The 14,493-nt window shown below is 36.1% G+C and overlaps 1 protein-coding gene across 1 annotated transcript; it reads right to left on the reverse strand.

The window, feature by feature from the left end:
* Positions 1-1,248: 1,248 nt before the first annotated feature.
* Positions 1,249-9,028, reverse strand: LOC146996018 (general transcription factor II-I repeat domain-containing protein 2-like). Its single transcript, XM_085823041.1, has 2 exons — positions 7,981-9,028; positions 1,249-1,400 (listed from the first exon to the last, which is right to left on the reverse strand). The coding sequence occupies exons 1-2, from the start codon at positions 9,026-9,028 to the stop codon at positions 1,249-1,251; spliced, it is 1,200 nt and encodes a 399-aa protein (XP_085679167.1).
* Positions 9,029-14,493: the final 5,465 nt, after the last annotated feature.

Raw genomic sequence — 14,493 nt, forward strand, 5'->3', positions numbered from 1 at the left:
GTGCATTTCTTTTAAACTTATTTCATTATAAATATATTTCTCATTCAATTAATTCAGTTCTCACTTCGCGGCAAGGCAAAAATACATAAAAACTCAAACTATCTTCATTAAAAATTGTAAAATACAGAAAAACATGAATCACCAAATAAATTTAAAAGCAGTTGTCATATCCTGCTTCTTGGCCGTGTAGGTTCTGGATATATATTTAATTTCTACCGTAGACGTATCGTAATGTGGGCATTGCATAAAGCCAAACATTTATCGGGACAAAGACTTTGTTAACACACGAACAAAATAATAAGAACAAACGATTAACACAAAGGTATAACTGCGTATTTTCATTCACGCTGGCATACAGCATGTTACCTTCGTTACTTCGCTACTAACTACTACTAACTACTCTTCTCTAGTAAGTCACATGAGAGAGAGGCTTTGCAAGCCGTTCGGCTAAACTGCGCATGCGTGGTCAGCACGTCATGACAGCAGTTTATTTATTTATTTATTTTACAATTAAAATTAGAGTTTCAACGCAAAAACAAGCAATTCGCCCAGCGGACAAGAAGGGAAATCTTTCGGTACACAAAACTGAAAGTTTTCTTTTGGTCCCACTTGGCAAAAGACACTGAAGCTGCAGAACCTGACGTAATTCACTATTCCACCAAGAACCATGCCCAGAGAACTGCAAAGGATAGGAATGCAGTCGGGTGCTTTCATTTCTGCCCAACATGCAAGCATTCGTTTGCAGTGGTGTCGGGAAAGAAGACACTGGGCATCTGAAGATTGGAAACCGGTAATGTGGTCGGATGAATCACACTACACCCTTTATTTTGCACTGATGGAACACGTCGAATTTGGCGAGAACCCCATGCAGCCATCATTACTCGCACTCTGCAAGGGTCTGGTAGGAGTATCATTATATGAAGCATGTTCTGCTGGCATAGAAGTGGTACCCCGGTGTTCCTCGAGTGTAAACCAATAGCCGTGAGATACTTAAATATACTGGCAGATCAAGTGCATCCTGCGACGATGTTGCATTTTTATCCTGATGGCGACGAATACTTCATGGACGATAATGCAACTATACATCGTGCCAGAAGTGTTCAAAATGGGTTCGCTGAACATCAGTCTGACTTCCAACACGTTCCCTGGCCACCGCATAGCCTGGACCTTAACCCCATAGAAAATGTTTGTGATATGGTGGAAAGACGTATCCAACAGCACTCTCTTCTTCCATCTAATTTGCAAGATCTAAAAAGTTGGATATCCAATGCATGCAGACTCGATGCCCAAACGAATCAAAGCAGTTATCGGTGTAAAAGGTGGTCCAATAACATATTGATCTTGGGTTTCTAATTCATTGGCCAGTGTGTGTATGTAAACATGCCAAGCGTTGCATAGACCTACAACATTTGTGTAATGAAGTCATAGAATTAAACATGTTAGTTTCGTCAATTTTCGATGAACTCAGTCGTAAGACTTTTATGAACTTAGTTGTAAGGCATTTTAGGCGCATTATGAGCAGCCACTGTGTGAATATTTATTGACTGACGATACTTATGAGTGAAGTCAAAGGCAATTTATTAATTTATTACAAGGCAGTCAGTCTTAAATAAAATAGTGATGTTATGTATAAAGAAATACGGAAAATGTTCTGGATTACTCGTTTAAATTACCTGAACATCAGAAAGAAGTTCAAAACTGGTTCATATTTTCAATTACAGCAGATAGTTTAAAGAAAATTTACGTAGACATATTTGTTTGTCTATGTGAAAGCGAAGTTTCCTCCCACTGGAGTTTTACATTTATTTGAATAAAATATGCTGTCCGAGTTAACTTTAATTTCTGAATATGGCTGCGTTAATGTATTTGAAATTAAATGTAAAACAAAGAACACGGAGGTTTTTAACTCATTAGGGAGTAATAGGCGGAATAGACAGTACCTGAGTGTAAATTATTGCTTGTTTTAAACGCACATCACGGTCGGAAGAACAAGGTCATAATTTTATCAGGTTTCAGGATGATTGCGACTAACATTCATTTGTGGCATAATAATTGTCAAGGAAATGCTGTTTAACTGCTTAGAACACAACTTTTGGAATTAATGGTATTCGGAACTTAAAGTGCTATTCAGAGCGAATCATCTAATTGCAAATTTTTATAGTTTTAGAAATAATAACAACACAAATACACGGACGATAATAATGAGTGGGAGGGACAAATATTTGAGTTTTATCTGCAAATGTTCTGTGTGACTTACATATATGATGTATTACATGTATGATGTCAGACTATGCAAACATTCCTATGAAACACGTTCCAGTGTATCAGGAGTAAATGCTTCGAATGAATTGGAAATGGATTTTCAAATTCCAACAATACAGCGCCAAACAGCCGCTCTAGTATATGCTATAGTAATTAGCGAAGGCTGGGCTTGCCAGCGGGTGAACAGTAAAGCCGCTGAACACTGGTAGATCGACCCGCATTCAAATTTCGGCAAGCGGGCTGGCTGCATGACGTTTTCATGGCTTTTTCCATGCGCAATGTGATTACGAGCAAATTTTCCGGTACTTTTCCGTTTTGCCGGTGCAGGCGATAAAGTCGCCAATAATGGTACAACTGATGCCAAACGGAATATCCTCGCTGGTAACCATTTACGCCTCATTTTCAAAACAAGTCGCAGCCATTTCTTATCAGATTGATTGTTTCTTTCAATACTGGCATACAATTACATAGAATTTTTACCAGACAGTTCAATTTTATGCCCTAAGGCCCTTAAATTAATAGGATGCAATCACACCGCTCACCCGAGGGGGAAAATACAAAAAAGCAAAGTCAATTGTTAAATTCATTAATGCACTAACGAAGTAAAGCACTGCGATTTTACATAACTTCTGACTGAGTAAGCTATTCGTACGAACTGAAATAATTCTTGCATTTTAACTTGCATTCCAAATTAAGATTTAACTTGAGATTAATGTAGATAATTGAGAGAATTAAATTTTTGTAGCGTAGTTTACGTGAGATGAGATCACTTGGGGTCACGTGATATGAACCAGCGAATCAGGATGTTGAACCATAAAAGCATAGTAAATTCTTAAATTAATGTATTTTTACAAATTTATTGTCTTTACTTATTGGCTTTTTACAAAATTTTAAACGATATTAAAATGTTTTTGCCTTCAAAATAAAAAATTCTTAGAACTAACATTTTTTATGTGTGTACTGTATGATGTCGCCAATAAGTTTGCTTGGCGAGATTTGAGCTGGCGAAACGGAAAAGTACCAATTTTCCTTATAAAGTTCTCCCAAGAACTGAGTAGAACTGAAATCTTTTCACTTTATTTCTTTATTCTTTACCCAAACGCTATAGATGGCTCAGCTATTCAATAGTTTACCTGAGCTGTACAAATAAAGGTTTTTTGCTGTCGTTTTTTGTTGTTACCCGAAATGAAATTTCTGAACCTAGTTTCATGGAATTTTTGGGTTAAAGGAGCGCTGTTTGGCGCCAGACGTAAATTTTGGCACAAATGTAACTACAGATAGCAATGGCAACCCTTATCATACATAAAAATGCGCACAATTAAATAAAAACAATATATAGCATTATAAAAATACATATGAAATAAAATACTGTTAAACAAACGCACATGATTACATGAATTTAAAACATAAATTTACTTACTTTGAAATGGGAAATTTTATTCACTTTTCGTTGCGAAAAATTTGCTGTCGTATTTTTCGCACGACCACGGTTTTCAGTGTCAATCAGAGTAATTGCTGCTTATATATGAAATTAAATCATAGCAACTAGTATGCAAGACTTGTTCTTGCATTTCGTAGCGCGAATAGGTGTTTATTTATAGCCAAAGTTACAGCTAGAAACATGAATTCATTTCTGTCACCGCATTTGCATTAAACGCAGACATTCTGCCAGCAGAAAATTATTGCTTACGGAAGGTACATTGTATTGATTGCAAATTCCCTTTGTTTATACGTTACTGCCAATTAATCTGTCAATTTACTGTTAATGTTCTATAAGAAAATGCAGTCGTACAGTCGTCTCCTCCCGATTTACTGGAGTATCACCCATCACAACTCATAGTTAATCGAAGGGTAATTAAAAATCGTAGGAGAAAGGAATAACCGATGTTATAATAAACAAAATAAATAAAAAACTGAAATGAAAAAAATAGGATTTACCCGTATCATCAAGCAGTTTAGTTTGTAGAATAAATTCATTTGGTTGCGTTACTTAAATTAGTATTTAAAATAATAACAAAAAAATTATAAACTAAGCTTTTATTTAAAACTCATAAAATTATTAATGAACTAAAAGGCGAAAAATAATTTATTTTATAGTTCATTGGAAACCAGAGTTAAAATAATCCCACAATTTCTGGACAGTTTTATATTACGAATAACAAAAGCGTTGGGCGTCTTTGATAAATTTATAAAGATAATGGCTTTTACTTTTGACAGTGAAATTCGATTAAAAAATAACATTTAATTATTTAGGCGGAAAAGAATCAATATTATTAGAAATATAGCCAGGCGCTATCTTTACAATTACAGAGTTAACCAGACGTTGGTGTTTTTCGGCACAAAATACATTGCCCAACTTAATTACCAATGTTTATTACAGCTAAACTACGTAAGCTTAACGTCGCCGAACTTCCTTGATGGAAAAACTGAGACCAGTTGTCCTTTTACTTCCTTGTACGAGTTAAAGGACATATTGCAACCGCGAAAAATTTCGGGTATCATATTTCAAAGAAAATATCCCTTTCGACCATTCTCGAATCCATTTAAGTTTTTTCTTAAGATCTCTATGTACGGACAGAATAAAGGCCTCTTTTTCTCAAAACGGATTGAAAAAAGGATTCAGAGGAAATCTTTTCGAGACGTCCGTCCTTACGTACGTACCTACGTATGTATATATCTCGCTTAACTCAAAAATGACAAGACTCAGAACGTTGAAATTTTGTATATCGGACATCTATAACATGCATTGTGCACATCCCTTTTTGGTTGCAGTCGGCAATATCAAAAGCATATAAACATATATATCTTTATATTATATAAGCGGCTAAAGTGTGTGTCGCCGATAGTTTATTGCTGCCACTCTGAAAAATGAGTGCGGAAATTAACGTTTCCGCAGTTTTTAATTAATATATCGGCCGATTAAAGTCGTACGAAGATGAGAACGGTATCGATGGATTCGGAGAATTTTTTGGAATCCGAAGGATACGCGTCTCGAATTTCAACTCGACGCCGTTCCGTAGATATACGAGAAAAAAGAATTTGGCACGTAACCAAATCCCTCTAATAGGGAAATCCTAAGAAAGAAAGTGAAAAATGTAGGGAAAACATACGGGAAAATTAGTTTTTAATTAATAGCTCGGCTAATTAAAATCCCAAGAAGACGCTAATGGGCAAAATGGCGTGTCACGGACCTGCGGAATCCAACGGTGTGCTTGGCTAAGCCCGGGAGCCAGCCGTTTCGAAGGAGATGATGATACTTCACCCCATATATATATACGGCTTAAGTATCTGTTTGTCGCCGATAGTTTATTGGTTGCGTGCGTAACTGTACTAGCCAATGGGGTGAAGTTGCCACCGCACAGGGTTGCTGTTTCAATTGAGACGTACACAATTTCCTGTAAAACTTGTCTTTGCTATGACCATCGATAAGTCTCAGGGCCAAACGCTTAAGCGTGTTGGCATTTTTTTACCTGAGCCTGCATTTGGACACGGTCAACATTATGTTGCCTGTTCAAGAGTTCATGAAAGAACGGACGTAAAATTAAAAATAATGGATGTTCTTCTGCAAAGCGAGCTTAAAAATGATGGAAAGATCTAAACAAGAAATGGTGTGTACAAAGAGATCTTTGACAAGTAAATTAACATTTCATTATTTAAATCACCTTTATTGATTGAGCTGGCGGTGGGCTCTTAAGAAATGTACCGCCAGTGGTTTCCTTCATTGCACTCTAAGCAATTAAGCAAATAGAAGGAGGGAAACCCCGTGGGGCACTAAGCAAAGGGACGTCCTCGCTGCCTGCCCTGGGTAATTCAGTTTAAATTAGCAGACACCTTTGCACAAATAATTTTAATTACAATTTATAATATCTAGAACAGCGGTCATTTCGTATGACCGCCGGGATTTCTAATATATATATATATATATACACCCATTCTTGTACCCGTCTCTGTGAGCTCAGTTTTTTTTAATTCTTATATGTTGACAAATTGTGCATCTTTTGCTTTAAAAGTGATTGAATCATCTTGTTCTTATTTTCCGTATAAGGTTTTTATGTCTTTAGTTAATCTGCATGCAATAGTAGTGGAATTATCCACAATTTAAAAGCTGTTTAAGTTCCACTAAGCCTAACGCGTCCGCCATTTGTTTACATTTGAAAACTCTAGCAGAATACTGAATTAAGTCAGTTTCTGCACCTTCAGTGTTGTTTTGCCGACTGGAACCAAAAGTAAACTTTCAGTTTTTGCTCACAGAAAAATCTGCCGTCTTGTCCGCTGGCTGAATTGCTTGTTTCGCCCAAAAATTCTAATTTTAACTGTAAAAAAATTTTTTAAAATAGTATTTGGTGTTTTCTGTTTTTCTGTTTTTTTACAATTTTTAATGAAGATATCTTGAGTTTTACATATTTTTGCCTTGACTTGCCGCGAAGTGAGAACTGAAATATATCTATAATGAAATTCGAGGAAATGAGTTTAAATGCGTATAATTTAGGCCGTACAAGAAAGTCACGTGATGTGCATATCAGATTTTTTATTATTTATTTTAAAACTTAGCATAGACTTTCTTATTTAATTAAAAAAAAAGTAACATTACAGTATTATTACAAAGGGGAAAGAAAACAGCTTCCCCGATGTGCAATGCGTTTTACTCGCTTGGCATTTCTCAGACAAAAGCCACGTTTTTGTTTCTCTTACCAAGTCAGTAGCAGATATCCCACCAAAGGAGGCTGGTCCTTAGCGAGTCTTTCCTTCATCACTTTCCGGCCATTCGCCGGACACTGTTCTTCGTTCCATAGAGAAAACCGAAATTCTCTAATACAGGGGTCTCCAAACTACGGCTCGAGGGCCACATCCGGCCCGCGGAGAGCTAGCATACTTGAAAACTCCTTTTAGAGAACATATTTTTTATAGCAAATTAAATTTAGTTTACTGAAGTATTCTAATTTTATGTTGAATAATTATTAATATGACATCTACATTGATATGGTCATGGGCTAACTACTCATAACATTGTTGTAGGCTTATTGTTATTGTTTTTTGTGATAAGTTGGATAAAGAAACACAGAATTGTAATGAGTAAAGACATGTATAATATGCAGAAAATTTAACTTCAGTATATAATAACTAACAAATTATTGAAATGAATCCAACTAACATTTTATACATTTTAAATAAAAACATAACTTATAACAAGCATAATGACATATGAAATACTAATGAGATTTATGTAATTGAGATTTTCCACTGACAATAGTTTGTAGTTGTGGACTAATTTTACTTGTACCAATTGCTCATCAGTTAATTTAGATCTGTAAACATTTTTTGTGTACTTCGTTTTGGAGAAGGTCTTCTCACACAAATAAGTAGTACCAAAAACAGAAAACAGCCCACGAGCAAATTTATGCAAATTATCAAATTGTGTCAGTGGAAGACTCTTATAAAATTCCAACAAAGATGAGTTTTGATATTTGTTCTTAATTATATCACTGCACTGTAGATCAATCATTTCCATTTGAAGTTCCGGGGCTAGGGTTTCAATGTCAGTATCAAAAGGATTCTGAAAAATCTTAATTTGATTCGAAATGGCATCAAAGTCCGAGAAACGAGTATCAAAATTTATTTTCAAAGCACTCAAAGTTTTGATTGCAAAATCGATAGGAAACTCAGTCTCAGTGGTGTGGCTGAATATTTCACATGTTTTAAAATGTGAAAAACATTTACTTCGTAGTTGCGATTGAAATAGTATCAATTTCTTCCGGAATGATTTGATATTAGTGTATAAATCAGGAAGAGGCTGGTTTTCTCCTTGCAATCTCAAATTCAGTTCGTTCACATGTTTTGTCAAATCAACATAGAATGCTAACTTCCACAGCCATGCGTTGTTTTGTAATTCAGTAAGAGGGCGATGCTTTTCATTCAAAAAAATTTCGATCACTGCTCGAAGTTCAAAAAAGCGCTGAAGGACTTTCCCACAACTAAGCCAACGTACGGCAGTATGATAAGGTAAGTCAATTTCTCCAATCTCTTCAATAAATTGTCGGAATTGTCGGTGATTCAGCCCAAAAGATCTGATAAAATTAACAGTTGATATGACTGGTTTCAGAACTTCAGACATATCCAAACATTTTCCGAACAAAGACTGTTGATGAATGATACAATGTAAGACTAATGGTTTTGAACCACCGCCATTTTCTACAGCCTTTGACAGAAGAGCGACCACTCCTTTATCTTTTCCACTCATGTTTTTGCCTCCATCAGTTGTAATACATTTCAAGTTTTTCCATCGAAGGTTCTTTCGATTAATGGCCATTTCAACTCCTTTAAAAATATCTGTACCAGTAGTTGTGCCATGAATACTATACATATCAAGAAGTTCTTCATGCACTTCATAGCTTTTATCTACTCCTCGAATATAAATCAACACCTGAGCAGTATCTGACACATCCGTTGACTCATCCAAGGCCAAAGAAAACCACTCAACATGTCCATTTTTGTCGAACAGTTGAGAGGATATATTTTCAGCGATGTTTTCTACCCTTCGAGCCACAGTGTTTGCTGACATACTGACAGTTTTTAATAAATTTACCTTTTCAGGGCATATTTCTTCGGCTACTGCAATTATGCATTCTTTGATCATTTCTCCATCGGTGAATGTTTTTCCACGTTTTGCAATTTCAAGAGCCACACGAAAGCTGGCACGAGTTGCAGCCTCATGTTCAGTTTTGAGTTTTGTAAATGAAGATTGCTGCGATTTCAATCCGCGCTTCATAGCTTCGAATTTTTCTGTCCGCAAACTTCCTGTATATTTTGAGTAATTTTGAAAATGTTTTGTTTCATAATGACGTTTAATGTTATATTCTTTGAGAACGGCTATGCTCTTATTGCAAATCAAACATAGCGCCTTGTTACTGGACTCAATTACGAAATACTGAATGTTCCACTGATCTTTGAATTTTCTGCATTCACTATCAATTTTTCGCTTCTTTTCCATACTACTAAATCACACACGAAAGCAACAATTCAAATCAAAATACTGTTACAAAGATGTCTTAAACTTAAACACGCACAAACACGTTTTGAGGAGGTACTCACTATTTTATTTCACAACAGTGTCATAGGAACTGACTTCTGTATGTGCTATTAGCGCCATCTGTTAGCGATAGAAGGTACTACCTATTTCCGCTTGTGTCCACCAGATGTCGTGTCACGTTACTCCTCATGGCTCGTACTCTACGACTAATCTAGAAATTACAGATAATGACAGGAAAATTAATAATATGCAGTGTTGCCGTTTTGCGGACTTTAGTCCGATTTGCAGCCTTTTTTAAACGTTGCGTACTTTTACGGATTTTTTTTTTTCATCAGTGGACTATTTCACTTTTTACCACCGGCAACAATGATAATATGGTTTTGGCCCTCGGAACTTACTGGAGTAATCAATATGGCCCTAAGGCTGGAAAGTTTGGAGACCCCTGCTCTAATATATGCTTAATATTGTCAGATTCTGCCTTAAATAACTCTACCGAGCCTAGCTGCTAATCTTTAGGAAACGTAAAATGATATTACGATTCAAATCATTTTCCGTACTCTAGTTATTAACCTTTGGGATAAGTAAAATCACGATACGTAAGATTTTGTCTCAACTTAAGTTCTAGACTAACAATTTTTAAACTGTGGGTCGCGACTCCAAATGGGGTCGCAAAGCGTAATATGTATTTGCAAAATTAATTCAGATAAATGAATTTAAATTTTAGTTGTAATCACTTCATTACCTTTAATTTAATACATTGCATTTTCCGTACAGTACAATTATAAAATCATAATACTGAACTGTAGGTTTAATTAATGTATTGAAAAATATCACTATTACGTTCATCATAATAGTGGTATCGCATTGCAGTTTCAGCATATAATGTCTACGACTTGTGAAGTAATAATGCTTTTCAATAGTGAGCTATTTCTGTTTTATCACAACAAGTGTTACATCCCAAGAACAATACTGTTACGTTTCTCCTATTCTTCTTACTTCTGACACCAGTTGTTACGTTGTTTTCTTTCTTCACGTTCGTACGGGGTTCGTAGATTTGGAGTGAATAACGACGACACTACTTGATGAAGTATCGAAACACACTTTATTGGCTAGTATTGTCAGGACAGCTCCAAAGCACGTTTACAGTGTCGATGAACTACTATAAACACATTGACATGATCAGCAACACAGCCTTCAGGTTATCAGGCTATCACGGTGAAGACAGCTTCCTGCAAAGCAGCCGACTCTGCTTGGTCGTTCTCGGAACTCCACGTACTCTCGAGGCTCTCCACGCTACAACTCGCGATGCACTCGACGACACACGAGCACAGCTCTTGACTCTTCGGTTCAGTCTTTCCCGGAGCTCAACACGCTCTCTCGACGATGCACTAACCGCGATACACTAACAGACTCCTTCAGTGGACTCGAAGACCCACTCGGCACTCGCTGCCCGGCTGTCAACTCGATCGACTCCGCAGGGATTGACTCGCTAGACGAGGCACACGCACTCTCGATGAGAGACACACACTCGATGAGAGACGCACACTCCCTGACTGCAGATCAGCAGGGTTTATATAGCTTTCGGCTTGAGTTCGAGAACATTTTGGACTAAATCGGTAAGAATTCGTTCCAGAAGGTTCTCCATCCGTCCATGGAATATCGCCAATTTTATCGCCAAATGAGCGATTTATCGCCAAATGTGGCAACCCTGCCTACCTTTGCCATTTTATGGCAACCCTAAAACTGCTTTGCGGGGAAGCCATCTTACCGCGCCTGTACATTTCGTAACAATACAATATAGTGGTTACCGGTATCCGTCCCAACCGGGATAGTAAAATGAATCTGTGATCGGAAAATTAAAAAGTCCAAGAGCTTTCAAGAATGTGTCCAAAAATGCTCTCCCAATCAAATATTTTAACTGCAAAAGTGCTCGGATGAATTCAAATATTTTTAAAGAATGAAGTTTTCCATGACTTTGTGCTCCAAACTGACAAGGTTGGAAAAAGAACAGTTTGCCAAGAAAAGCATTATTGCTTTTTGGATAATGTTCTTTCTAATTTGAATGAAGAACTTCAAGACCGGGAAATGAAGGCCATGTTTTTACTTCCAAATGTGACGGCAGTCTGTCAGTCTATGGATCAAGACTATAAAAACGACTTTAAAAAGAAATTAACGTACAAATCTTTTGTCCACTTTTATTGATTGTATTAATTGAGGGGAAGATATGATTGAGAGTTTGCGAAACTTGAACTTAAAGGATGAAGTAGCTTACTATGTAGGTCAGTAGAAGAAAAGTGTCAACTCAACAACAATTGCAAATCTTGGCAAATATTGTTAAAGGAAGGTGAGGAACAAGAAGAAGGATCTCTAGAAAGTATCGAACTTGAGAAGTCTAATCAAGAAACATGTTAAGACACAATAACACGCCGAATAAATACTAATTCAGAAGTCAAACCACAAAAATCAGCGTAATATTCTCAATTTTTTTTTCGCGTCAAGGAACATGAGGCATATGTTAGCAAAAAGGAAACACAGAAGACTTCTGTTGCTCAACATTGTTGGTCCAAAAATCACACTTTCAATTTTTCTGCTGCCAAAATTATTCAAAAAACATCTTCCATTGGAGAACTTGATTTTCTAGAGGCATTTCACATTCAAAAAAATCTTTCTGTTCTAGTTAACGATCCTAATTCCAATACATCTTTGCCTTCGGCTTTTAAAGAAATTATGTTTTAGTTCTGGTTTCACCAACAGATGGCGCCACTTGCCTATTCTTGTCCAGGCTTTTTTATCTTATCTAATCATTATTTCCTATCTTGTTCATTTGCGGTTTTGCAGCTGAGGATGGTGGTTCGGTAAAACCATCGAAACTAGTCCTGTAAGAAACATGTTGTTTGTGCTAAAAAAAGGTTCAAATATCAAAATGTGATGAAGCAATGTGATGATGGCAGAAAAAGGGGACGGAATTTCTCACATCGAAGGACACAACGCATTGGAAACAGCGTTAAAACACGCAGAGCACTTGGAAGATACTTCATCAACGGAGGTTTTACTTCTGCAGAGACTGATAAATCAAGCTGGGAGGAAACATCAGACAGGAAGCAAACGAAACCCAGTTACCAATGTTTTCCATTAGGTTCCATTGTTCTTTGCAGTTCTTTTTAGACTGTGTTTTTTGGTAGGTACGGTATAAATCTGTAGTTTGATCAAGTTACTAGTATGTAGTTTTTGAAATAATGAATGTATTTTGTCACTTTTTAAATGTCGTATTGGTTACTTTCCGCGTGATCCGACCAGACCACAGACGTTTAAGTTGGATAGTCGAGACGCTATTAAACTTTAAATATTTAAAATACCTATTTTAATTGGACTAGGGTAAAAAGGTACGTATTTTAGTAATAGGTTATAATTAATATAGATGTGTGAAAATATTTGTTAACCAGGTAGTGAATCGAGGATATCACCATCTGCACGTAAATCAATAACTCTGTAGAGCCATTAGGACTTGAGCAATGTAAAAATGAGCAATGCCCTCGCGGGACTCGAACCTGGATCTCTCGAAAACGCGCCGAGTGTGCTAATGTTACACCTTGATGGCGTGCTGGAAGAGGGAGAAAATACGTTATAACTCTAGTGAGTAAGTGTATTTGGTTAAATATTTATTTTCTTCCCATATTAATATGCGATATAATATAAAAATGCTGTAAAAAAAAACATTACTTTGCATTACATAGCAACCTTGTCTACCTTGCCAAATTCAATTAAACAGCCAAATTTTACAGTATTAAAGCGTCTTATATCAATAACAGAATACTCCTGCTCACATTAGGGAACAAATCCATCTTTATAGCTGCATGCTAAAGTCTTAGACACGTGGAATGAATTTTGTGGCCTTGTTAATTGTATTCATATTCTCTCTGGACAATTTTCTCTGGGGACTTATCAACGATTTCGCTTCTCATGTACCATTCCGTGACATGAATACTCATCGACCTGAAAAAAATTACTGATAGAATCAGTAAAATTATACCTTTTGTGTTGCCCACAGCATGTAATAGGAGCTTGAATGCTATTTATCCCTGCTAGAAGCTACTAAACGAGTCACGCAGAAACTGCAATGGAGAAATTAGTTGACTATCTGAATTCCAAAAAATATTTAACGGCGTTCATTATCCAGAGTGATTTATATGTCACAGAAAATTTTCAAACGTTTTTTTAGCCGAAAACGGACGTTAGTCCCGGATGAGATATTTGTCTCGAAACGGCAGTTTGCGTCGAAACACTTAAATGCGTTGTATCACTTTTAAAATTGTTACGATCAAATATTATCACCCGGTATTATTAAAAAATTAAATGCTGCAGAATCGATGGATGTATGTACCGTTATTTTTTCCCAAAATTTATTTGGCGAAACGTAGTCCTACATCCGAACATGGCACCTCGAAGCCCGAATTTTGAACTTCAAATTTCTTTTATTATCTGTTTCCTATTTTCTAAAATTTAACGAATTTTCGATTAGCAAACTCAACGACTTCATAGTGAGCAGGGGCAACACTGTAAGGAATAAAATATTTTTAACCATCGCGCGAGACTGTGTATCGGAAATTCTAAAGCTATGCTGTTTTTAAATATTTTGTGATTTTGTTGTTGAATCGAGCCAAAAGCGTGATATTTAATAAATAAAGTAAGCATAAAGCATTAACAGTAAAAAGACAGAAAAATAGTTCTGTAATGCCATCTTAGTAAGAAAACTGAACAGATATATGATGAACATATATACATTTTTCTGAACATGAACATATATACATTTTTCTGTTTTATTCAGTCTTTTCAGATTGAACAAAACAGAAAAATGTGTGCCGACACTTAAAGCTGCATCGGGAATTGTAACCGTATACTGCTTTACTGATTTTAAGATGCTTTTAGTTTTGCTGTTGAATTGTATATGGCGTAAGGGCGAGGAAAATGATGCTTAACAATAAAGATAAAAAGACAAAAAAAAAAAAAAAAAAAAAAAAGGCTTAGTAGGGGACTGTGACTGCAGACTAGCAGATTGCGAGAGAGTAAAAATCTTAACAAACCCTTTTGGGCGACTATTAAAATCTGAAACTTTTCCGATTTAAAAAAAAATATATATTTATTTATTTATTTTTACAGGAACGAAAAGTTTTTTCAAATTAGGTAGTGTGAGTAAAAAATTTTTC

Source organism: Stegodyphus dumicola, chromosome 8, assembly GCF_044657685.1.
Source record: "Stegodyphus dumicola isolate Sdum_Otavi_A_Nest chromosome 8, ASM4465768v1".
In the NCBI taxonomy this organism is placed as follows: Eukaryota; Metazoa; Arthropoda; class Arachnida; order Araneae; family Eresidae; genus Stegodyphus; species Stegodyphus dumicola.

Bases quoted from the DNA above. Each gene is read 5' to 3' on its own strand.
- LOC146996018 (XM_085823041.1), bottom strand. From the start codon at position 9,028: ATGAAGCGCGGATTGAAATCGCAGCAATCTTCATTTACAAAACTCAAA. The intron at 1,401-7,980 runs GTAAATGTTTTT...CAAATGTTGTAG, and splicing joins ATTTCAATCGCAACTACGAA to GTCTATGCAACGCTTGGCAT.